This window comes from Crinia signifera, chromosome 4, assembly GCF_055691185.1.
Source record: "Crinia signifera chromosome 4, ASM5569118v1, whole genome shotgun sequence".
Classification (NCBI taxonomy): domain Eukaryota; kingdom Metazoa; phylum Chordata; class Amphibia; order Anura; family Myobatrachidae; genus Crinia; species Crinia signifera.
In genome coordinates, this window is record NC_139220.1 from 170,763,882 (window position 1) to 170,789,900 (window position 26,019).

Consider the following 26,019-nt stretch of genomic DNA (forward strand, 5'->3'; position numbering starts at 1 on the left):
TCAGTATTTACCCTGCAGAGAAACAAAATAACTCACCCAAATCTAATTCTCTCTGCACATTTGACATCTGCCCCCCTGCAGTGCACATGGTTTTGTCCATCTAAGAAGGATTTTGTCAGAAAGAGTGAACTAGAATAAGGACCTAAATGACACTATACAGTCAGTGCCAGCAGCATCACCATAGATTTGGCAATGTTGACATCTGTAATCAAAGTGGATGGTCTCCCAGAACCTGCTTCATGTCAGATACTCACATGGACCCTCTTTGAGATGCTTCCACCACCAAAATCCTGCAACATGGCTACTTGTTTTGACACTATGGGAGAAATTTACTAAGACGGGAGTTCTATTTCACATGAGATGTTGCAACCAATCAGATACTATCTATTATCTAGAAGGTGCTATATTAAAAAAAAATAAGTTGATTCTGATTGGTTGCCCATAACAACATCCCTTGTGAAATAGAACTCTCAACTTAGTATGTATACTTTGACAGGGGATGCAAGCTTACAGTGTATTAACCAATTTATTAACCAAACATTGTTTAATATGGTGAACGTAGGGACTCTGATTTTACTTACAGCGTGGTCACACACTACTTTGCACACCAAATCTAGGAATGCTACATACAGTAGAGCAATGCCCTTTGTTTATTTCATTCATTTTTTAATAATTCTTTTTGCAATCACATCTTCTCAAGCTCCCCTGTGGAAACTTATTTATGCAACCTACATATATTATGGGGAGGGCATCCAGACTGTAAACCATAGCTACTTATAATGGGATATGCAGGTGCACCATACAGCAATTAGTTATAATAAAAACATTATGCAGCATATACAAGGCATAATGTTATGCAAGTGTTGGCATAAAATTGGTTAAGATTATGAGCCTGGGTAGACAAGGTCTAGGCCGCAACCTTGAAATGGCTGACATACCATAGGTTGGCAATGATAGAAGGGCAACACAAGCTTAACGTCAACATGGCCATGGTCGCCATGCTTTTTTGTGTAGACTGACTTTGTTCATACTTTACTATCCAGGTAGGAATAGATTAAGAATATAATAGTGTGCCGAGCGCAGCAAGGCACTATGCACGAATCATGGCGAACGCAGAGAACCATGCAAAAACCATGTCAACCATGCCCACAGCAACCTTAAGCTTGTGTTAATGTTGACCATTTCAAGGTGTCCGCATAGTCACCATCAACCATTAGTGGTTGACCTAGACATTATCTCTCTTCTACAGTAATCTGCTTTATGACAGTCTCACATTTTAAGAGCCAGTGTGCAGGTGAGCTTTACACTATTTAGCATCCCTTAAGTGTAACTCTGGTCACACAGCAGTTGCCATCATTATGAATGAGTGATAGATTAGGAATTTGCCTAGATTAGGGCTGCATGTTTAAATGTATTGATCAAAATATTAACCAAACCCCATGGTTTAATACGGCAAGTATAGAGCATCTTTGGTTATAAAACTTGAATGTTAAGTCCATTAGTATATTTGGAACTGCAATTTTGGATTAAATATGGAAACAGGCGACAGTATAAATATACACAACATATTTGTTGTTAAGGCCCATACACACTAGGAGATTTTCATTTCAAAAGACTTTAACAAAATCTCTGTGTTGCTGGGTGGCGTACACACACAGTGATGATGAAAAACCATCCATCATCGCTAGATGTGCTGGTAAAACCAGCCGACGGCCCACCTCACTAATGACGTTTCGAGATTGTACATCATCGCTAGTCGGCCATCACTGGGGCATACACACTAGGTGACTTTCAAATGAAAATCGCCTAGTGTGTCTGGGCCTTCAGAGATTTTCTAAGAATTAATGTGATACATTTTCATTCCTTCATAGATTACGCTTTCTTAGAGTAGGCCTCATTGACTTTCTCCACTGCAAAACTGTTACACTAAAGCGGCACTTGAACTATCATTAAATGCACAATAAAAAGGTACACACATAGGTAGATGCAGTTTACAAACATAAAATTATTTAAGTTGGTGCAACATAAGATAACACAAATGCCTCAGCACAAATAGGCTTCTGTTGCCAAACTCTTCCCACCATAAACCAAATTAAAACTTTGTGCCAAAGAGTGTCATAGGAGAGCTTTGACTGGTCCCCGGGAGCATGAAGCCCATTGGCAGGATGCTGGCATTCATTAGTGTTCATTCTAGCACCCACCATCTTTGAAAACCTATGCAATTCCTCTTCCCTGCCTGGGGTGTCGCTGTCTACTGTAGTGCTTCTAGCACAGTGTGGTCTGTATGTCAGCACTGATCTGCAAACCAGACTTGTGCTAGAAACACCACAGAAGACAATGACACCCCAGGCAGGGAACAGGAACTGCATGGGTTTTCAAAGATGGTGGATGATAGAATGAACACTAGTTCACTATACTGACATTGGCATCCAAACTACAGGCAGGATATCAGATCAAGAATCCAGAGTCAGGCAATGGGGTGGAAGGTAGGGGGATTTAGGTTTAGGCAGCAGTTTAAGGGGGGGGGGGGGGATACGATTATGTTGCAGCTAGGCCAAGTATACTTACCTGAGCTCTGCCGGTCATTCCTATATGTATCTCCCAATGGCTAGTAGCAGCAAATGCATCTGCCAAACCCACTGCAACTCTAGTCAAAATTTCTGCTGCAGACACGTTAGAGCTTTGTGCTTTCCATAGACAGAAGCAGTGTTTGCTAGACCTGACTAAGGAGTTGTTTGGCCATGAACACCCCACTCTGCTGGGCTGATCAAATTCTTTCCAAAACATTGCTCAGAGACAATGATTGTAAATCATTTCACACCTTGAAGTAGTTCCTAATTGGCATTAGTTACAGGCACCAAGGAATCTGCAGTTGCAGACACTTATCCTGTAGATTTCCACCCATATCTTACCAGCCACCCTTAAAAATGTGCGATTGAAGCTACCCCATATGCCCTTAGACCAGTGGTAGCCAACCTTAGCCCTCGAGAGCTACCAACAGTTCACATTTTCCAGACAACCTAGCTGCTGCACAGCTGCACTCATTAATCACTGACACATTTTAAAAGATCCACAGATGGAGCTAATTATCTCACTTGTGATTCTGTGAGGAGACCTGCAAAACATGCACTGTTGGCAGCTCTCGAGGACTAGGGTTGGCTATCCCAGCCTAAGAGTGTGTACACACGGTTCGATGTACGATTCGATGTTTTGTCCGATTTTTACTTTTCCCTTTTTTTTTTTTTTTCTCTACTCCTTAAGATATGCCTTAAGATATGCTTAAGATTTTGACTTTTTACCATACAATTTGCTATGCGATTTCCTATTTGATTTACTATGCGATTTCCTATGTGCATTAAGATTTGCTTAAGATTTTCACTAAGCGATTTTGACTTAACAACAGGATGACTGACAGGGCCCTGGAAATCGTATAGCACATCGCATCTTAAGCATATCGCAAGGCACATACGATGCATGCGATATGCTTGCGATTTGTGCTAGATAGAGTGTGCACTCTATCTCCCCTCCGATCTCTCCTTAAACGGGAGCGCGCATCGGGCTAGGAAGCCCTTACAATGCATACAATCAGTATGCGATATGTATGCGATATGGCTTCCGATGTTGACGATATCGTCAACATCGGAAGCCATATCGAACCGTGTGTACACACTATTAGACCCACAGGAAGACTCAGGAAGGTAATTGTTTTCAGGTGAGATTTGACATGTATGGGTGATGGTGTTAAAGGTTATGTAAAAGGGTATACAGTCATTATAGTCTAATAGTCAATAGAACTCATATCTTAGTAAATAAACCCCTAAAAATACAAGGAGCAAATGTAAGTATCTGCAAAGAAGGGAGTTAGATGTGGGCAATCAAAATGCAACCTATGGGGAACAGATATGGCGTTTTGGTAAGATCTTGTGTTTGGGACATCCACTTGCCAGTTAGGTATCATGTTATCAGACAGGTTTGAATTTTATTTTGTGATGCTTCTTCCCCCCATACCATGGAAAACGTAATTACCACCATCAGAAATAAGCTCAGGGCTAGTGAACATGGATAAAATGTAAAATGCTATGTTTGTAGTTTGGCCTTTTGTAATACAGCTATATCATTCCCTATCACTCCCTTCAGAACTCAAGAAATTAGTCAAAGCTTCAAAACATCAAATTTACTTGCACAAAATCTGAAGCTTTGAAGGTTTGGGACAGACAAAATAAAAGATAAAATGCAGATAATTAAAGTCAGATATTCAATTATAAGTCAGATAAAAATAAAAAAGTTACTATAATATAGGTTGAGAGAAACTGGTATTACATTATAAAATCGAGGGTACTTGTGTCCTAGCATCAGGGTGTTCGTGTCAGAAAAATTGCGTCGGTCGCATCGCATGCGACCAAATCGCATGCGATGTGACCGACGCGATTTTTACATTCAATCAAATGTGAATAGGGTCCCTGGGACCCTATTTTACATTGGATTCAATGTAAAATATTCCCCAGACCCCCAATTTTACCCCCTCAACGGCGCCACCCCACGTTTGACGCCAACCCGAAGCGTGGCGAGCCCGCGAGGGGCGGCGGTGCGCGTCCTCCGACCTTTTCATACCCCTACTATCCACGTCGGCGTGGAGTTGAGAATATAAAGTGTGGCGAGCACTGCGAGCCACCGAGCCCCGCGAGGGGACGCATATAACTTCACAGGTATACGCGTCCGGTCGCCACGCTTCGGGCTCGGTGGCTCGCTGCGCTCGCCACACTTTATATTCTCAACTCCACGCCGACGTGGATAGTAGGGGTATGAAAAGGTCGGAGGACGCGCACCGCCGCCCCTCGCGGGCTCGCTGCGCTTGCCACTCTTCGGGTTGGCGTCAATCGTGGGGTGACGACGGGGCCATATACAATGTGAAATGGGTCATATTGGCCCATTTCACATTGTTTCCTATGTGAGATGGACTTAATCAAGTCCATCTCATCTTGTGCCATTATAATGGCACAAGACCGACGCGATGCTCCTGATTTCAATGTTAAAAAATATTTTAACATTGAAGCCTATGGCAAAATCGCGGGCAATGTTAATGGCCGCGACCGACGCGATGCTCCCGATTTTGCCTTTGACGGTAAAATGGACCTGATTTCAAAGGAAATCGGGTCCATCGCGGGCATCGTGTACCTTAACTTTAAGGTACACGATTCCCGCGATTGTGGCCGTTCTAGGAAACAAGTACCAATTCGAAAAACCAAAAAGGTACTTGCTAAACGTATCCTTAAAAATGCAGATGGTTATTTATATGTGATCTGTTCTTTCATTTAAACAAAAGATATAAAAGATAATTCCCAATTGAAAGTGAAATAACTAAACTGAGATCTACTTATTTACATTTCCTCACATAGAAATAACGCTATCTAAGGCAGTGTAATCCTAACCATTAAAATGTACAAAAAAAAGCCTTTTCACAGCATATAAGAAAAATGATTCTAGGTAACAGTATTTATTTAACCACTGGTAAAAATACCAGACTACAGTATAACACAACTGTACATCTAAATATACATTCATTTTGAACAGTTTCATAAAAGCATCACAACTGATACCTAAAGATGTGCTGTAACACAAAGCATAAATCGAAGAAGCAAAGAGTAAAGGGCATTTAATGGTTAGTGCGTTGTACTGAAACCCAAAAAATCACTTTGCTTTATGTACGCATAATGTCATGATTAAGAATGTTTTGGTTAAAGAAGATCAATGCATGAGTAAAACAAAATGTATGCACAAGAACCCAAATAGATTTACAAAGTCAGTCTATACATATTAATGTAATTTTCAAATTATGTAAAAATAATTCCAACAGTCAATACACACAGATCATTGGTAATATGGCCTGTATCGAGCCTGATCAGGGTGGTGTGGTCCAGGAATAGGGGCTTGGGTGGGAGGACCCTGCATGCGTGGAGGTGGTGGTGGCCCTCTTGGTGCAGGCCATATGCTTGGGCTCATTCCCCCAGGTTGAGTAAAAGGTGGGCTGAGAGTTCCTTGCTCTTCATTAAACTGTGGTAAAGAGTTGGGATTGTAATGATGTGGAGGGGGGGCATTAACAGGTGGCCCACCATGTTGTGGTGGTGGAGGTCCTGGAGGAGGATGATTCATATATGGTGGCATCTGAGCAATTATATGTCCAGGAGGAGGTGTAATTGGTGGTGGAGCACTTGTCATAGGCGGTGGGGGTCCTTGACTGTACACCATGTGTGGTGTACCACCTGCTTGAGGGGGGTGCTGCATAGGATGACTTATCGGGGGTGGTGGTGGAGGGGGTGGTGCATAATGTTGCTGTGGAGGCATAATATGGTGAGGATGGGTTACAACTGGTTGACCAGGATACTCGGGATGATGGAGAGATGGACCAGGTGCCTGCGAAGTTTCTCTAGCCCCAGAATTTGAATCATCTTGAATAGGTACGGTAATTAAATTGCTGTGTTTTCTAGTATTAATTCGGAAAGCATCTTGACTAACAGGGCGTGGAGGTGGTGGTGCCATAGAAATTTCTGCAGGAGATGCCCGCATATCTTCATGTTGTTGATTAAAATGCTCATGAGGCACATGCTGAATTGGGGGAGGGGGCATCAGTATGTGCTGCTTTGGAGGCATGTGACTCAAATGGTGCTTATCTGGAGGCATTATAAAACGATCACCCATATCTGAAGGGGGTGGGGCCATAGGAGGATGGATGGGTTCAGGTGGAGGACGACTGGTTGGCTTTGAAGCTCTCATATGCCGATGATTGATATGAGCCTGCAAGTCTCTCTGCGATAAATATGTTCTCTTGCATCCCTGAACAATGCTGCACATAAAGAGAGATCCACGTGCACACTGCTCTATTCGCTGGACAGGATCATTGCAACTGGAAAAAATAAAATAAAATCATACATTTGCTTAATAGTTTAAAAATGTACAATCCTCTATTGGCTGAGCTGAATGCCTTTTACAGACTTTGATGCAACTACTGATTCACAAACCATTAAAAAAAAAAAGATATCCAATCTTGTAATTACGAAGATAATTAATGCAACAAAACAGCAGCTAGTATCTGTTCTCAGCTTATTAACTGGCGACATCTATGAAAGTTTTTAAAACTGTACATATAATGGATAAAGCGTAAAGGCAATAACCCACTTGAAGTGTTCACTTTCATTTACAATTTAATATTAAAAGCACATTTTCAAATTATTTCCCATTGGTTAAATTACTTTGTTTTCAAAATACAATAAAACCACTATTGTGCAGAATAATGATATAAAGGAACTGTAGAATCAGTGATGTGAAATGAAATTCTAGAACCTTTCCTGAACACATTTTTTAAATAAAGACAAACTGGCCTCTATATTCTTTATACAAACTATTTTATATCAAATCCCCCCCCCCCCAATAAAAATTAAAGGCATGCTAATGTAAACTATGCGCATAGCAGTTTCAGAAACATTTGCCAATTGCAGTGATTCAATGTATGAAAGTTACTGATTCAGCAATACTGTATGTGCACAAACACAACCAAAAAAACACTAAACAGAGCAGAGCATTTAGTACTTGATTCTAATTTACGCTATTCCACATAAGTCACATGTAACACGTGAGCAAGCTTTTACAAACGTTTTATTAAATTATAAAACTCCATAATTTCGGCAAAATATTGTTAAATCCCTCAAAAACACGTATAAATGGTATTGGACGTGTCCACATTGTCTTTAAAAAAAAAAACACTGCTACAGAAGCAGAATTTTCATTAAAAGAGTATTTACTAGACCATAGATAGTTATTATGATTAAAAAAAAAAAAATCTTGCCATTATCGCTTTTTAGGAAGTTTTGCTATTTGGTAGCAGGAACGGTGAGTGCGTCTCTAGATGTGACAGAGGAGCCTGCACCCCTAATGTATTATGGTACCATGAGTGCATACGGTATCATTATATTTATAGAAATGAGTGTACTTAATAGAAGAAAACAAGTGCTATTAGTTGTTCTTCGCACTTCTCTTATTGCAGGTATAATATTGCTACAGTATGTGTGGAAAGATACTAGTCTGCTTCTAAGTTTGTTTGTCTGCAGCAATGACTTGCAGCTAGCAAATATAGTACATTTCCAACATAAAGCTAGTGATTATGTTATTTATATAAAAGTGGTGCCTGAATTACAGTAAAAGGAAAAAATAACCTATAAACCTGCACCAGTTTTTATACTTTTTTATGGTTTCCTGTTTCTGTACAAGCTTATTTTGCTTTATTAACTTACATTTTACACAAACTAATTCAAAATATTGCTTTGATGAAAGCTTCTTATTGCAGAAAATGAATGCAAAAGACTTGGCTATGCTTAAAGTGAAGCAATACAAGAAGGGAGTTTAAATCAGAACAGATTAAAATATCCATTGTGGCCACTCACTGAAGCTGCCGATACAAAGAGCAAACTGCACAATGTATTGCATGTTTTTTTCTTTATGCACTAGTAAGATATTTGGAGGATAACTCCAGAATATACAGTTTCCGCTTTGCACTGTGGTGTGTATCAGCATATCTATAGCCCACAACATGACAACTGCTGCTCTGAACATGCTACTCTTATAAAACACAGTTTTTACCAACATGAATAAAGCATTCCACCACCACAACCACAAACCCTGTGTAGTGATGCAAGAAAATCACTATTCTGGCAGAACCTACCTCACACGTTTATAGGTGTCAGTACTTTCTTCAACAAGTGTTCTTTTGGGAAGGGGAAAGAGAGACATTATACCACAAAAGAAAAATAAAATAACAATATTCACATTTTTAGGATCCACTGTGTAAGTGGCAATTTAAAACCAATAATTGCTGGGTACAACATCAAACATGGTAGAACAAAATCACATAAACCATGTGATGTCTCTATAGGAGATTTGAGAAATATGATCTAAAAAAGGTGAAATTTACTTTCAGAAGTTAGAAAAATTATACAGATTTGTCAATAATTAGTCAAACAAAAAGGGGGCGTTCAATATTGAATGTGTGACTGAAAATTACTGTTGACTCTAAATAATTTATTCTTGCAAATTAAAGTTATCAATGTAAAGGAGGGAAATGTATTTAGCATATGTAATAGTTCTAAAATACCAAATAAACTAAATGCATTGGGGCTGAAGTACTTAGTGAAACTCACCCTGGGCAAAGCTTATCTGCCTTTTTCTCATGTAAGAGAGCACAGTCGTAACAGAATACATGCTTGCAAGGAATCTGGAACACAGAAGGACAAATACAAGTAGAACATACATAACCTCGTAGTTAAGTCAACAGCTTCTTAAGCCCCGTACACACGGGGGAGATATATTGCTCAGCAATATATTACTGAGCAATATATTGCTCAGTGTCCCCTCAGCCGGTGGGGCCGCAGAGGTAATCAGCTGGTCGCAGGAGCAAGTTCACGTGATCAGCGATTAAAATGGGGCTGAAAATTGGAGCACGCACCCGGCGATTTATTGCCGTGGCACACTCCCATCACTGGCAATATGGTCGCCAGCGACCATATTCCCAGCGATTTCAGCCTCTATCGCCCCCGTGTGTACACAGCATTAGACAGTGAAATGTATCTGCAAATGGCACATAGTGGTTACAAAATTAAACTGTGCAAATAAATCAGTTACCAAAATGCCAAATACAATGAAGCAATATTAAAAGCTGCATATTTCTTTAATTGCAGCCTAAAATTGCACAGAACGCTAAATTCCAAATGCTTACAAATTGAAATTGCTGCAATTTCCAAAGAAGATTAAAAGTAAACTAGTGTCTAGACAAATGGCAAAACCAGAAATAAAATTAGCGTGAAATAGAACTTGAACGTATTTTAGGTTGACCTTCAATGTTTGGGCTTTGCAGTGTTACCTTCTGGTTCTGATTACGTAGATCTAGGGGCTTAGAAAGAAAAAGAAAAAAGCAGCTCTTCTAAACTGCCATGTCTCTAAGTAAAGTAAAGATTTATAACGAAATTAACATTAAGTAGAAGCTGCATTATGAATATAGCCCCAAGTATTGAATTTAGGCTGTAAATGTAAGCTACCTCTCCCCGCATAGTATCAATATTTCTGCTTACATGCAAAAGAAATATTGTGCCGTCCTGGATTATTCCGTACCATAGCAGCGCTAATATACAGTCCAGAATTATAATGTACAAATAAAAGATAGAACTGACTGAATGCCCTAATTATAATACCTTGTTCTTGGTTTAATAGTACCTGTATTAAATGCATAGTCCCAGACTGGAAGGCACAGGAAATAATAATAAGTAGATAGTCTAGAGGTAAGCAATATTGTCTCATATTATAGTCTCTTATTTCAACTATGTCCATAAACACAACATATCCCATTTATTAATATTAATGCAAGAAGACATTTCTTTATACATCTTCCTGATCAATAATGACAATTATATGTTCCATGTTTATTTTGCTGATCACAGATTGGTTGCTGACTTATTTCCATGCTGCATATAATCATTCCAATAACCATGTAAAAAGATTTTAAAAGCAAGAAATCTGAAAAAGTAAATTAAAAAAAAATAAACAAACACCAATTACTTACCATACGTCCATATATCTTAATGGGCAAGCCACATTTGTCACAGAAATGAACAGGCGTATCATCTTTTTCTCCAATAAGGTTGAGCTGTGAAAAAATGCACATTGACAGGTCTTCACCATATCACAACAACACAGAGGTAACGCAATCTTTCATAATGTCATTGTGCTTAAAAAGCAAAATCACAGAACTTCATAATTTTAAAAAGGAAAGGGTGTATGGTTTCCTTTATTTTTTAATAAATACACTACTTATCCTGGTCACAAAGACAAGCATATACACTTACACATACTGCTTTATATGCAAGTGGTATTGATCAAAATTCTCTTGGGGGGGGGGGGATTCAATTGGGCATGAGGTTGTGTGAGTAAAGAAAGACACTAAAGAGAAAAAAGTGTCCTAATGTATAGGTGCACCAAGAGAAATGCAAAATTTAACTTTTATTAATTGATTTTTAAGAACTGCAAAAATATTAAAAACATACATTGAAAAACAATGGTGGGATGCACACAATTAAAACAAAAGTGGCAGGCACATTTTGCACTATAGTGTGTCTGATAATAAATCGTGCGGGTGCCCTATAAGGATAGTGTGTTGCAAGATCCAACAGTAAGGACACTGCAATAACGTCAGTCTTTCTATGAGACTGAAAATGGGTCACGTAACCTCTCTGAGCTGTCTTAAGAAACATGCAAGTGATATATAACACGTCTAACTTTTTCATAAATATTCCCTCAATGGGGTGTGTACATATACAGTGTTTGCCTCGGTGAGTCCAATCAGCCAGGGTGTTCCACTGCAGGTCTGCGCATGGGAACCACAGCCCTGGGTGGGTGCTCACAAATGGTGTGTGGTCACCTACGCAAAATTATAGAGCATGGTGCCATGTAGTTGAAAGTGTATTATCCATGCACAATAAGACTCTCCACTAGCCTCCAAACTTTCGAGTGTTCCATGAAAACTCACCTCTTCAGGCAAGCCTATCATATTTAAATTCTACATGCATAACCCTTTGAGGCACTTATGTATTATATAGCTTCCCTTATGGACTTGTAACTTGGTGGGATTGCTATGCTATTACTGATGCCTGTCCTTGTGTTTCCCTTCTATATCCCTATAGATTGTAAGCTTGCAGCAGGGCCCTCTAACCTCCAAGTCTGTCTGTCGTTACCCAGTTTGTTTTATCACTGTCTACCATTGTAAAGCGCAACGGAATCTGCTGCGCTATATAAGAAACTGTAAATAAATAAATATCACAGAGGCATAGCTTGTAGTGAAGCCTAAGCCCTTACAAGGGCTGCTGAGACATCACACTGGTCGGACACATAATCAAAATGCATTATATGAAAAACAACAAAAGTGCAAAAATCTGCCTGCACACCGCTAGCACACGCTTCGCAGATTTGCTTCTTCAGGGCCCTGATCATACACTAGGCTGCCAGTGACGGTAAGTTAACCGCAGTGGCAGTGCATCTTCCTAGCAGACAGCGTTCCTGTATAGTGTCAGTGGCCCTGCCAGAAAGACCAAAAGAATGTGGAAGCGGGGGAGCCTGTCTCCAAAAGATCCGGTAAGCTCCAAAGTGTATACTGTATTTGAGGCTTTTTTTCATTCTTTTTTATGACAGCAACGCTAACCACTGTATTTCCCAATAGTGCTAGAACATATAACAAAGGAACAATTATAATCATAAACATAGATTTTTAAGGTGCATAGTACAAAATTTATGCTATCATAAAGTACCTTAAAATCCCAAAACTGAAGTGCCGGAAATCTTCGCTGATTGCCAAACACATCATTTCCTTTATTATCATACCTTTCTTCTTCATTATAATCAAAGCCTTCTTGAAAGAAAAAAAAAAATTATAACTGTTTTTAAATATCATATCAGTAAAGGTAAATCCAATACACACTGTGCAAATCTCCCTGCGCATCAGATTAAAAAAAAAAACTCCCATCCTCGAACCGATTATCCCATCAGTGTACCCCATTATACACTGAACTTTTTTTTAGCTCAGTGCGTACATATTTTTATGTTATCAGGACATAGAGAATCTTAATTGTTAAACAGCTCAGAAGGCATGTCCTCCAGATCAGATGCATCAGTTGTTTTAAGCCATTTATCGGCCAACGCTTCTGCATACATGACTATCAGGGCCGCCAACAGGGGGGAGTCTGTGGGTACTTCTGTCCTGGGCCCCACCCCTCAGACAGAGAAGGTGGGCCCGGGCTGCTCCAGCGTGAACTGCCTTCCTGCTAAAACAGCAGATCCTCGGCAGCTGCATAGCACTTCACTGTGTCCCGATCACGGCTGTGGCTAGCAGTGATTTGACAGTCCCGGGCCCCAACATTTCTGATGGCAGCCCTGATGACTATATAATTATTGCCCCGACATTTGTATACGTGTGTACATAGCTTTACACCTCACAAACATCACATGATTAGATATGATATATTTTGGCAGGAATCTTATTGGAATCAAAGAAATTCTGCCCCCTCCCTTTGAGAAGTCTATTTGGTACTTGTGAGTTATCCGGGCGTCCGATTTTGTACTTACGATTTGCATGCGATTTGCATGCGATATCGCATACGATATCGGATCCGATTTGCGATTTACATGCGATTTACATGCGATTTAGCATGCGATTTGCATCAGATTTGCTATTCATTTCATTACCCCACTATCCCCAAAGTGTGTCTATCAACGTGAACCCGAAGCGTGGCGAGCGCAGCGAGCCCGCGAGGGGCGGCGGTACGCGTCCTCCGACCTTTTCATGCCCTACTATCCACTAGGGCGTGGAGTGAGAATAGAATAGTGTGGCGAGCGCAGCGAGCCACCGAGCCCGAAGCGTGGCGAGCCCCGCGAGGGGACGCGGACACCTGTGAAGCCCGCAAGGGCACGCGGATACCTGTGAAGGTGTCCGCGTGCGCTCGCCACGCTTCGGGCTCGGTGGCTCGCTGCGCTCGCCACACTATTCTATTCTCACTCCACGCCCTAGTGGATAGTAGGGCATGAAAAGGTCGGAGGACGCGTACCGCCGCCCCTCGCGGGCTCGCTGCGCTCGCCACGCTTCGGGTTCACGTTGATAGACACACTTTGGGGATAGTGGGGTAATGAAATGAATAGCAAATCGGTACTTGTGAGGCTCCCGATTTTGTACTTACGATTTGCATGCGATATCGCATGCGATATCGCATACGATATCGCATACGATATCGGATCCAAAATCGGACGCCCAGATAACTCACAAGTACCGTCTATTTTAATAACACTATGGCCCTTATTCAGATCTGATTGCAGTACAAATTTGTTTGGAAAATGGGAAAAACCATGTGCACTGCATGTGGGGCAGATGTAACATGTGCAGAGTGTTAAATTTGGGTGGGGTGTGTTGAAACTGAAATCTAAATTGCAGTGTAAAAATAATGCCACCAGTAATTACCCTGCACAGAAACTAAATGACTCACACAAATATAACACTCTGCACATGTTACATCTGCCCCACCTGCAGTGCACATGGTTTTGCCCATTTTCCAAACACATTTGTACTGCGATCAGATCTGAATAAAGGCCTATGGTTGCATGAAGATGCTAGAGAATAAAAACACAGATGTCTATAGGTACATATTAGTATACGTATGAGACAAAGTATGTTTTGTCAAATAAATCTCCTAGGTCCGTGGTTCTCAAACTGCCTTGCATTGGTGGCAAAAGACCAATTCATATTATGTTTTGATCAATCTTACAGGCATAACCAATGCTTGTCAAGAATATGCTAACCAACAGAACTTAATCCAGTCCATCACTATATAATTTAACCTGAGGATGATATATAAAACAGAATTTACTTACTTTTATATTTTTCTATAAATTTCTTAGTTGAAAACTTTTGGCCTAAGGGGTGCCTTGAAAAAGTTATGATACGCTAGAGCACATGTCTTCAACCTGTGGCCCTCCAGATGTTGTGGAACTACATGTTCCAGCATGCCCTGACAGTTTTGGCATGCTCTTATAGGACAATGCATGTTGGAACATGTAGTTTCACAACATCTGGAGGGCCACAGGTTGAAGACCCATGCGCTAGAGCATGGATCCTCAAACTGCGGCCCTCCAGATGTTGTGAAACTACAAATCCCAGCATGCCTTGCCACAGTTTTGCTATAAGGGAGTGTTAAAACTGTGGCAAGGCATGCTGGGATTTGTAGTTTCATAACATCTGGAGGGCCGCAGTTTGAGGACACATGCGCTAGAGCGCTGCAATTCAAAAAAGTTTGGGAACCACTTTTTTCAGGTTATACAATTTTTGTGCCTACAGTACTAATGCAGAATACATTATACCTTGTTCAGCTTGCGGAGGCTTTGCAGGTATTCTGTTCATATTTCTTGCGGGCCGAGGCGAGAGTTTACTTTTGTTTGGGTGTTTTGATATGAGCTTAATTGGAATTCTTCGTCGGACATCCAAGCCACTCAGGGATCCCATACTGTTTGTCCCTTGTAAATCATTGTCTAAAGTAAAATTGAAATAGAATATAATTGGTAATCAAGTATATTGATGTATTTGCCTTTTAAATTCACTTTTTAAAATTATATGGACATCTAAGTGGTAGATCAGCCATGTATTACAAAGATGTCCATTTGTTTTTGAAAGACTAGTAGGCCTGTGTGTCATGTTACCATGTTCCTTTGTAGCTTTCAGCATTATTCAATAATCTTTGAAACATCACAACTATCGAACAAAATAGAGAATCTTCACCACTCTCCTTATCCACATTTCCGACCATCAAATTCACTATGCAAACGTTATTAAACCTCGGCACTGTGTAATACTTTGGCCTTAACATTTCTTTCCAGCACAATATAGGGTTGTATATTGTATGGGGCATATTTAAAAATAATTGTAGAATAAAAATGTAACTAAAAACGATCCAATTTATAAAGGTATAGGTATATATAGAAAAATTGCCTGTGTTTTAAGAAGCGATCTACGTCCAGTCTCCTGTAATACCAACCCATTATTTAAATAATTATTTTTTTATTAATACCCCATACACATGGAGCGACAGGATGTTTTTTTCATAGTGACACTGTATTGCTCAGCACACAGTACTGTACCAGCAAAGTGTGCAGAGAGTTCTTTCACTGCCCATGTTCTCAACAGAGATGACACAGGCGATGGCTAGATATTTCAAGCATGCTTGAAATATCGAGACCGACGATGGCGTCATGTGGGGCAAGGCACAGCTATCGCTATGGGGCATACACACACAATAAGATCTAGTCAGATCACTTAAGGGGCCTACACACAAGATGACATTGCTGAGTGATCTGTGCAATGTAGGTCTCTCAGCAAGCTCACACAGCAGACAGCGCAGCACAGCGATGTGTGCTGAGCGATCTGTCAGGGTGTTATCCGATGAGAAAACTGTCCCTGATCGGCGATCTCACTAGATTTATCCTGCATGCAAAATATTAATCGCTGGGCAATAGCACCGCACAGGAACACGCATAGCTATGGACCCTACACACGGAGTGATGTAGGCTCATTTTCTAATCAGTCAGATTGCTTAGAAAAAATGCCCTGTAATCACCCTGTATGTAGGCCCTATTAAAAATGGGGCTTAAATCGCCCCATGTGTGTGCCCCATAACACAAAGCTCTCTTGTGCAAATATCTCAGTGTGTATGGGAGATCTAGACTGTGGCAATCTCCCACACTAAAATCCTCAGAACACATCTCTTGCTCAAATCTTAGCAAGGACATCTACAAAACTGTTTAAGAAACTATAGTGAACATCCGTATTTTCTAATATATGAAGTGTGATGAAACATCGGAAGCAAACTTTATTTTTTGTGTGTGAAACCTGTGTGTTTTACCCACCGAAGACCTGGAAAGCCAGTGCTCATCAGAATCAATGATAAGCCACAACTCATGCTGGCTTATTCAGTGCTAAAAGGACAGCTACAATTGTTTTTTGCACAGGCTATGGAAAGCTTGATACTAGGTGTGCCAATATAATTTAAGCTGGCCATACACTCCCCCTCAGAGTAGTCTCCCGCAATCCCTTCTTGAGCCGCCCAGGAGCTTCCTTTTGCATATGGTAGATCGCATGCAATCCCAACCGTGCCTTTCTGGCTTGGCTGCTATCCTGCAGATTGCTTCTGCTCACACATACCAGCTCTTGTGAGATGCGCACAGGACGGTGCATCACATCTGCTGTAAAATACATGCAATTTGGATGCCTTTTATGCGATTGACTGCTGCAATCGCATAAAGAGTAGCCAAAATTAATGTATAGGCCTAGTGCAGAGGTTCCCAAATGCGGTCCTCAAGGCACCCCACCAGTCCAGGTTATCCATGCTTGGCCTGTGGCCAAACATGGATATACTTAATACCTGGACCATTGGGGTGCCTTGAGGACCACGTTTGGGAACCTATGGCCTAGTGCAGTGGTAGCCAACACCAGTCCTCGAGAGCTACCAACAGTTCACATTTTCCAGACAAACTAGCTGCTGCACAGGTGCACTCATTACTCACTGACGCATTTTAACAGATCCACAGGTGGAGCCAATTACTTCACATTAAACGTTGGTAGCTCTCGAGGACTGGAGTTGGCTACCCCAGGCCTAGTGTATGGGCACCTTTAGAACCAGCTCATAATGCATACAGATTTACACTGCCATTGCAGGAGCAGAATACTCCAATAACCCTGACATTTCTTTAGTATTAGGTTGGTGGTACTCCCCTACTTTTTGTACGGGCGTTCTTGATATGTGTTAATACAAAGTATGTAAAACTTTACTTTTAAGAATTATTAATAGAAGTGTTTTACCATGGTACAATATAACAGATTTTCACAAATAAAATCATGACAAAATAGTAGGGGATACCACAAAAAGATTTTCCTACTTAATTATTTTCTTTCCCAGACACTAACACTATTGTGTAACAATATTATATTATTAACCCCTTCCCGACATTGGACGTACATTTACGTCATGGTCGGGAAGTACTTCCCGACACATGGCATAAATGTACGTCATGGGTTAAAACTGTCACCGCGTCTATAGACGCGGTGACAGTTTGGAGATGTCTGCTGTCCCTGACAGCAGACATCCCCCCTCGCCGCCCGGGGGGGGCAGGGATGCCCCCGCCGGTCGGCGATCGCTGTGATTGGCTGTTCAAATGTGAACAGCCAATCACAGCTATTTCTGTGTTACCGGCGGCTATGCCGCTCGGTAACATAGAAAACGGTGGTGATCGGTACAGCACCGATCACCACCGATCCGCGGACACCCCCTCCCTCCCACCCGGCAGCACCCGGCAGCACTATGTGCTTACCCGGCACCCGGCAGCCGCTCTCCTCCCTCTGGTATGCGCCGCAGCGCTGCCTCCCCCCTCCCTCCCTCCCCCCGCCAGCAGCAGCAGCACTAGGGACTGTAAAAATGTAAAAAAATGAAATGAAATGATTATATATATATATATATATATATATATATATATATATATATATATATATATATATATATGTGTGTGTGTATGTGTGTATATACACACACATATATATATATATATATATATATGTGTGTATATACACATATATATACACACATATATATATATATATATATGTGTGTATATACACATATATATACACACATATATATATATATATATATGTGTGTATATACACATATATATATATATATATGTGTGTGTATATACACACATATATATATATATATATATGTGTGTATATACATATATATATATATATATATATATATACAGATAGATATTCCCGACCGAAGACGTATATATACGTCATGGTCGGGAGGTACTTCCCGACCGAAGACGTATATATACGTCATGGTTTTAAACTGTCACCGCGTCCATAGACGCGGTGACAGTTTGGAGATGTCTGCTGTCCCTGAGCCCCGGTCGGCGATCGCTGCGATTGGCTGTTCAAATGTGAACAGCCAATTGCAGCGTTTTCTGTGTTACCGGCGGCTAAGCCGCTCGGTAACACAGTGATCGGTGGTGATCGGTGCTGTTAAGTACAGCACCGATCACCACCGATCGCCAGCCCCCCCATCCCACCCGGCAGCCCCCCCTCCCTCCCACCCACCCGGCTGCCGCAGCGCCAGCACCCCTCCCAACCCCCCACCAGCCGCAGCGCCAGCCCCCCTCCCAAAGCTGTGGACCAAAATGGGGTCACTTGTGGGGGGGTTCCACTGTATTGGTGCTTCGGGGGTCTTGCTAATGCGACATAGCACCCACCATTCATTCCACCACCAAAAATCACTCCTTCCCTTCTGAGTCCTGCCATGCACCCAACTGGTATTTTTTGGTCACATGTGAGGCATTGCCGTACTCGGGAGAAATTGGGGCACAGATTTTGGGGTGCTTTGTATCCTTCATTCCTTGTGAAAATGAAAAATTTTGAGCCAGAACTGCATTTTTCTGTAAAAAATTACATTTTTTTACACAAAAATGCAGATCTGGCTCAAAATTTTTCATTTTCACAAGGAATGAAGGATACAAAGCACCCCAAAATCTGTGCCCCAATTTCTCCCGAGTACGGCAATGCCTCACATGTGACCAAAAAATACCAGTTGGGTGCATGGCAGGACTCAGAAGGGAAGGAGTGATTTTTGGATTTTGCAGCACAGATTCTGGTTGAATGACCCCTGAAGCACCTATACAGTGGAACCCCCCCACAAGGGACCCCATTTTGCAAACTAAACCCTTCAGGGAATTCATCAGGGGGTATAGTGTACATTTCAAACCCCCAGGGGTTTCACCAACTTTGATACAACTGGGCAGTGAAAATGAAAAATTACATTTTTTTACACAAAAATGCAGTTCTGGCTCCAAATTTTTCATTTTCATAAGGTACGAAGGAGAAAAAGCACCCCAAAATCTGTGCCCCAATTTCTCCCGAGTACGGCAATGCCTCACATGTGACCAAAAAATACCATTTGGGTGCATGGCAGGACTCAGCAGGGAAGGAGCGATATTTGGATTTTGCAGCACAGATTCTGGTGGAATGAATGGTGGGTGCTATGTCGCATTAGCAAGACCCCCGAAGCACCAATACAGTGGAACCCCCCCACAAGTCACCCCATTTTGCAAACTACACCCCTCAGGGAATTCATCTAGGGGTATAGCGTACATTTAAAACCCCCAGGGGTTTCACCAATTTTGATACAACTGGGCTGTGCAAATGAAAAATTACATTTTTTACACAAAAATGCAGATCTGGCTCAAAATTTTTCATTTTCACAAGGAATGAAGGAGACAAAGCACCCCAAAATCTGTGCCCCAATTTCTCCCGAGTACGGCAATGCCTCACATGTGACCAAAAAATACCAGTTGGGTGCATGGCAGGACTCAGAAGGGAAGGAGTGATTTTTGGATTTTGCAGCACAGATTCTGGTTGAATGACCCCTGAAGCACCTATACAGTGGAACCCCCCCACAAGTGACCCCATTTTGCAAACTACACCCTTCAGGGAATTCATCAGGGGGTATAGTGTACATTTCAAACCCCCAGGGGTTTAACCAATTTTGATACAACTGAGCTGTGAAAATGAAAAATTAATTTTTTTCATTTTCACAGCCCAGTTGTATCAAAATTGGTGAAACCCCTGGGGGTTTGAAATGTACACTATACCCCTAGATGAATTCCCTGAGGGGTGTAGTTTGCAAAATGGGGTCACTTGTGGGGGGGTTCCTAACTTTTAGCATCTTATGGTGCCTAGAAACCTACATGGTGCCTAAAAAATAATCTCATAAAAAGGAGGCTCCAAAATCAAGTAGGTGCTCCTTCTATTATGAAGCCTGTGGTTTGGTCACCGTGCACACTAGGGCCACATATAGGATATTTATGAAAACAAAAGAATTGGGGGAATCAATTTTTAGTCACATTTCTCTAGTAAAATCTACTGTATTCGTTAGAAAAATGTATTAAAATTGAAACTCTGCAAAAAAAAAGAAATTTTGAAATTTCACCTACACTTTGTTTTAATTCCTGTGAAACAGCTAAAGGGTTAACAAACTTCCAAAATGCTGTTTTGAATACTGTGAGGGGTGCAGTTTTTGAAATGGCATCATTTATGGGGGTGTCTCACATACAAGTCCCTCAAAGTCACATCAGAACTGAACTGGTCCCTAAAAAAATCAGTGTTTGAAATTTTCTTGAAAATTTGAGAATTTGCTATTCATATTGTAAGCCTCCTAGTGTCCCAAAAAATTAAAAGGAAGTTGAAATAATGATGTCAACATAAAGTAGACATATGGTCTATGTTAGTTATTCACTATTTTGAGTGGTAAGATTATTTGTCTCACAAGCAGAAAATTTAACATTTTGCAAATCGCAAAATTTTCCATTTTTTTCCGACATTTTGGTATTTTTCACAAAAAAACACAGACTGTATCGACGAAAATTTACCACTAACTTGAAGTACAATGTGTCACGAGAAAACAATCTCAAAATCACTGGGATAAGTAAAAGCAAAAAAAAGTTATCCCCACTTAAGTGAGACATGTCAGATTTGAAAAAAAGGGCTCTGTCAGGAACGCAAAAACTGGCTCTGTCAGGAAGGGGTTAATATTATGGGACTCCTCCTTGACAAGATAACAGATAAAACATTTATTATGTTATACCCCTTCCAGGGTTCGCAAATACTCGCTATAGCGAGTATTTTACCCACTTTTGAGCACCAGGGACTCATTTTTTATGAATGTCTGGGTCCCCTGGGACTCGCTCCGCCCATTTCGGCGTGCACGCCGTGTTAATATGTGTGACAAGGGCGGAGGGATCCGTTTCCCCCTCAGTTGTGATGCGACTGTGGAGAAGATACAGCGTGATGGCCGCTTCACACATCTGCTGGGCGCAAAAATGAAAGGGTCCCTGTCACCGCAGAGTCATAGACAGCAGTGCACGGAAGCTGGCTCCTGCACTGCGCCTCAACAGACGGCTGGAGCCAACACCAGAAGCAGCTGCTCAGCAGGGGAACAGAGCTGCAGCTGGTGTGAGGACGGAGCACGAGGAACTGAAAACAGCATTGGGGGCCAGAACCAGGGAGGTGTGACAGTGAGGACGGAGCAGACCCGGGCAGGAAGTAGAGGTCAGAGGGGTGCGTGGTCCATTTAGCAGGCTGCTTGGCTGTGTCATGTAAGGGGATTTATTGCTAGCAGGACTCGGGCTGCAGACTTCCCTCCTCCTCTCCTACATCGTGGTGCTGCTCTCTTGTGTGTCACTGTCCCCTCCTCCAGGCTCTGAGTGCTGGCTGTTATTGTCCCACTTGTCCCCTCCTCCCCTCACTGCACGGCTGGCAGAGAGGCTGCAGCTCAACGATTACCTCTTAACAGGCAGAGCTGCCTGTAGGAGAGGAGCCTATACACTCCTGCTGCTGGGATTTCACTCACCCTATCCCTCCTGTTCCTGCTGCCATTACTTTTAATTTTGCTCTAGAAACAATAGACAGGGGCAGAATCCTGATTGCTGCAGCACAGGTGTCCCTATTCCGACATTATGCCTTTTTCTAGTATATGTGTATCTTGCTTTATGTGAGTGGGCAAATTGCCAATTGATTACCCCCAACAGACAATAGCCACAATTTTGGGGTGCCCAAATCTATGTTTGCTTACCAAAAAAAATAGGCTCAGGCTGGCCCTTGGCTCAGGGTATATGCCATATGGAGGAGGCTTCTGTATGTGCCATGCTGGGGATGTGGAGAGGAGGCTTTATTCTGTTGGGACCCAGAAAAGGTCAAGTAGGACCCCGATTTTTGTAAGTGAGGGGTCCCAGGGACCCATCATTTTGGGGGTTTTCGCGATCACTGCCCTTCACTGAAACACCGTGGTGATTTTCCAGGGCAGTTGAAAGAGGAAAAAAAAAAATCTGTTTTTAGTGTGTCAGGGGTGAATTTATGAAGCTTGGAGAAGTGTTATCTATCCCCATAAAGAACGTTATGAGCAAGGTGATAATGGTTCAGCCAATCAGCTCTTACCTGTCAATTTACATATTGTAGCTGATTGGCTGAACCATTATCACCTTGCTCATAACGTTCTTTATGGGGATAGAGAACACTTCTCAAAGCTTCATAAATTCACCCCTCATTGAGGTGCATGTCAACCACAAGTCATAGCAATTTGAATTGGTGGGATCTCCTACTTTTTTGTCATTATCTTATTTTAAAACTTTATTATGTTAAAACTTTTTTTAATTAAAACTTTTACTGATTCTGTATTTAACACATACCAAGAGTGCCACCACGAAAAACCTCCTTTTTTGGTTTCTACTATATTTGCTAAAATGATAGCCCCAAGCAAAGCATTTACACACGATCATTAATTGGATACCCCCCAAAAGTGTTTGTACATACAGTAGCTTGCCCTTGTTTTTATTATGTTCCACTAAAGGTACAGTGTATATTTATTTAAAAACAAGTAACTGAAGAAAAAAGAATTTTACAGAAATGTAAAATTGTAGCAGATTGCTAATGAGTATAAAGTTACACTGATGAGATTCCAGTAAACAAACAGAATAAATAATAAAGCTAGACCGCTGATGCATCTTTCCATCATCATTTTGCTCCAGACCCAGTTAATCAAAGATCCTTGTGAAATACTGACACACATAGCTCTCACATAATGTATTATTTATGAAATAAGCACGTATGGACCAGCATGCAACAGATTCCCTGACACGGTCGCACACTGTCACTAGTTGTGATGACAATCAGGGAACTTGCAAAAAGGGATAAAAAGAAAAAAAAAGGACGAAGTTGAAACATGGTATCACCCTGACACACACACCCCAATACCAGGTCAATGATTTTGGACTGCGTGGTCTGGGACAGCAAGCCCACAATGACAGGGACTTATCCCATTCCTGTAGGTGACTCATTGTTTTAGTTGTGGGGTAATGTTGTGGAACTAAGGACTTGTGTCCGCCCGTGCTCCGTATAGGAGTGATGCAGGTAGCAGACAGAGGAGGGCCGGGCTCCCGGGGCCGCTGTGAGGTTAGGGCGCAATGATCAGGCTGAGCAGTAACAGGAGAGACCGGCGTCCTATCACAGGGCCTCAGTCGGGGCTCTGCATTCAAGTGCGCAACAGGCACTATAAACGACTAGCTATAATGCCGCCATCTTGTAGCGGGTGTTCGGCCAGTGTAAATGTGGGGAGAGGGGCGGGATGAGCGGTGTAGGTATACTAACCGCACTCACCGCTGTGATCCATGGTGCAGCCAGGGCGGAAGTCTCCGAACGCTTCAAGGAAGGGAAATTAGCGAGGCCGCCGCTCGGATATGAGCATGCGCAGTCCCATGCCAGGCTAATGCGCATGCTCGGTAGGAGCGTGTTTGGCGCAATAAAATGACGTCAGGAAAAGCGCCTTTACGAAGAATGCGTCGCGGGAGCGCGAGAAAGGGGGCGTGTTCTGAATAATGGTGGTTACCGTTGCACTGTCTGACTTGTAGTAATGTTGATGATCCCGTGCTAGAGAGACATGTGCTACCGGCGCGGTAACATCGATGGTTGTGACCTGCAGATGGTCAACCTCACCCGTATTACTTACTGCGCAGCCCACCAGTTACAGGCACTGAAAAATACTGACAACATTCCAAACAGCAACGTTACAACTAATGATGGTTTATGGCCAGCCCTACCCTGCGCTTGCCTTGAGAGACTTCCCTCACAAAGGGCCAGATGTACTAAGCTTGAAAAGTGATAAAATGGAGAGTGATAATCAGCTCCTAAATGCCATGTCACAGGCTGTGTTTGAAAAATGACAGATAGTAGCTGATTGGTTGGTGGTTTATCACTCTCCATTTTATCAAGGGTTAGTACATATCGCCCTAACCGAGAAAACCATTCAGACCTAGTTGCTGTTGTGTATGTTTGCAATCCTTTTGATTATGAAACAACTGCACGCGTGAGCGAGGCCGAACCAACAACTATCAATGATGAATCTATTCGCAATCACCCCGTATTTTGACTGACATGAAGCTGGTTCTTGGGGATGGTAACCAGCCGTTTTCTGGGAGTGTCAGAAAAAACCCAGCTGTGCCCAGGCACTTTAAGGGCTATTTCACACGCTCCGGACAGCGAAATCCCGCACGGCACAAACTGTAGTAAAAAATGGACACAATTGTATCCATTCACACGAGACGGCCACGGCCCTGTTGCAGCCGGTTCCCACCACTGGAAACAACTGTGTGCGGCACGGCTTCCTGGCCATGGGGAATTTCGCCGTCTGGCAGGAGCCGGAGCGTGTGAAATAGCCCTATGGGAGGGTGTGCCACATCAGCTCTTGCCTTGATCACCCTGTCTGAGTTATGTAAGGGTTAGACTGGAGAAATCATTAGATGGTAAGTTGTGAATGGATTTACAGATCAGCGATCCATTCGCAAGTCATTCGTAGATGTGCAGATGTGTGTTTTCACTGTACATATGTATTTCAATGTGTTTGGGCAGCCAATATCTTATCGCAGTCCACTGCAAATTTGCGCAACAACGATCAAGTCTGAATCAGAGCCAATGTTTGGGAAACTCCCAATGAACTCCCAGATAAGCATTCTCTAATATACCACCTACTTCCTAATTGACCACTTAACTTGCTAAAAACTTTCCAAAAATATCTTCAATAAAAAAAAATTCTTAAGCAAATTATGTACAGTATGAAACATTTTTATTGCACTTCTTGCCGGATTTCACAGTTCTGTAAGAAAATCAGCCAGCAGCAGTGGTTGTTCCTGAGGATCACCCCCCAATCACTGCTGGCTGAGAGGGCAGAGGCCGAGACTGCTGAAGTGCATTCAGCCCAGGTGGGCAATTACACTTCACAGTAGCCCCCATCAGATGCAACCGTGTCAGGGAAAGCCCTGCCTGGCATGGTCAAATGAGATAAAGCCACACAAGGCAAGTGATGGAATAGGGCAAATGGGTGATGACTTAAGTTTCAGGGAACTGTTTAATTGTAAAATCACTTCTGTGCATTCTTATGCTGGCCATACACTAGACTAGACCAACTTTCATCCAACCAGTTAGTTTGATTAAATAAAAAAATGGTGCTGAATGGGAACAAATGTAATTTATAATTCAGTAATTTGCTCCCACAGGGCCAGATGCACTAAGCTTCAAAAATTTATGAAGTGAAGAGTGATAAACCACCGAAATCTCATGTTACAGGCTGGGTTTGAAAAATGACAGGAGCTGATTGGCTGATGACAGATGAGCCCCGCCAGCCAGTTTGCAACCATCATGTTCCCTCCTATGCACAGGACAACAAGGAGCAGGATCTCTTTTATCCCTCAGTCACCTCCTCTAGTCGGTCCCCCCCAACCTGCGGCCCTCGGATCCCCGAGGAGCCCTCAAAATACCTCCTGCTGCAGCAGCCAGGCACCTGTGCCGACTCT

At 42.1% G+C, this 26,019-nt stretch overlaps 1 protein-coding gene across 4 annotated transcripts; it reads right to left on the reverse strand.

Moving 5' to 3' along the window:
* Positions 1–5,466: 5,466 nt before the first annotated feature.
* CBLL1 (Cbl proto-oncogene like 1) lies at positions 5,467–23,960 on the reverse strand. 4 transcript variants are annotated; one of them, XM_083182957.1, is made up of 7 exons: positions 23,831–23,960; positions 14,938–15,105; positions 12,342–12,439; positions 10,604–10,687; positions 9,189–9,262; positions 8,714–8,755; positions 5,467–6,901 (listed from the first exon to the last, which is right to left on the reverse strand). In XM_083182957.1, exons 1-7 carry the CDS (start codon positions 23,841–23,843, stop codon positions 5,869–5,871), a joined length of 1,512 nt encoding a protein of 503 aa, XP_083039083.1. In that variant the 5' UTR covers positions 23,844–23,960; the 3' UTR covers positions 5,467–5,868. The 4 variants fall into 4 exon arrangements, with proteins under 4 accessions (XP_083039083.1, XP_083039082.1, XP_083039081.1 ...); XM_083182956.1 differs by having other exon boundaries at positions 12,342–12,442; XM_083182955.1 differs by having other exon boundaries at positions 23,822–23,960.
* Positions 23,961–26,019: the final 2,059 nt, after the last annotated feature.

Excerpts from the sequence above, each read along its gene's own strand:
- CBLL1 (XM_083182954.1), bottom strand. The coding sequence starts at position 23,843 with ATGGATCACAGCGGTGAGTGCG. Across the intron at positions 8,756-9,188 it reads GCAGATAAGCTTTGCCCAGG|AACACTTGTTGAAGAAAGTA; the intron begins GTGAGTTTCACT and ends CCTTCCCAAAAG. Across the intron at positions 6,902-8,713 it reads GACACCTATAAACGTGTGAG|TTGCAATGATCCTGTCCAGC; the intron begins GTAGGTTCTGCC and ends TATTTTTTCCAG.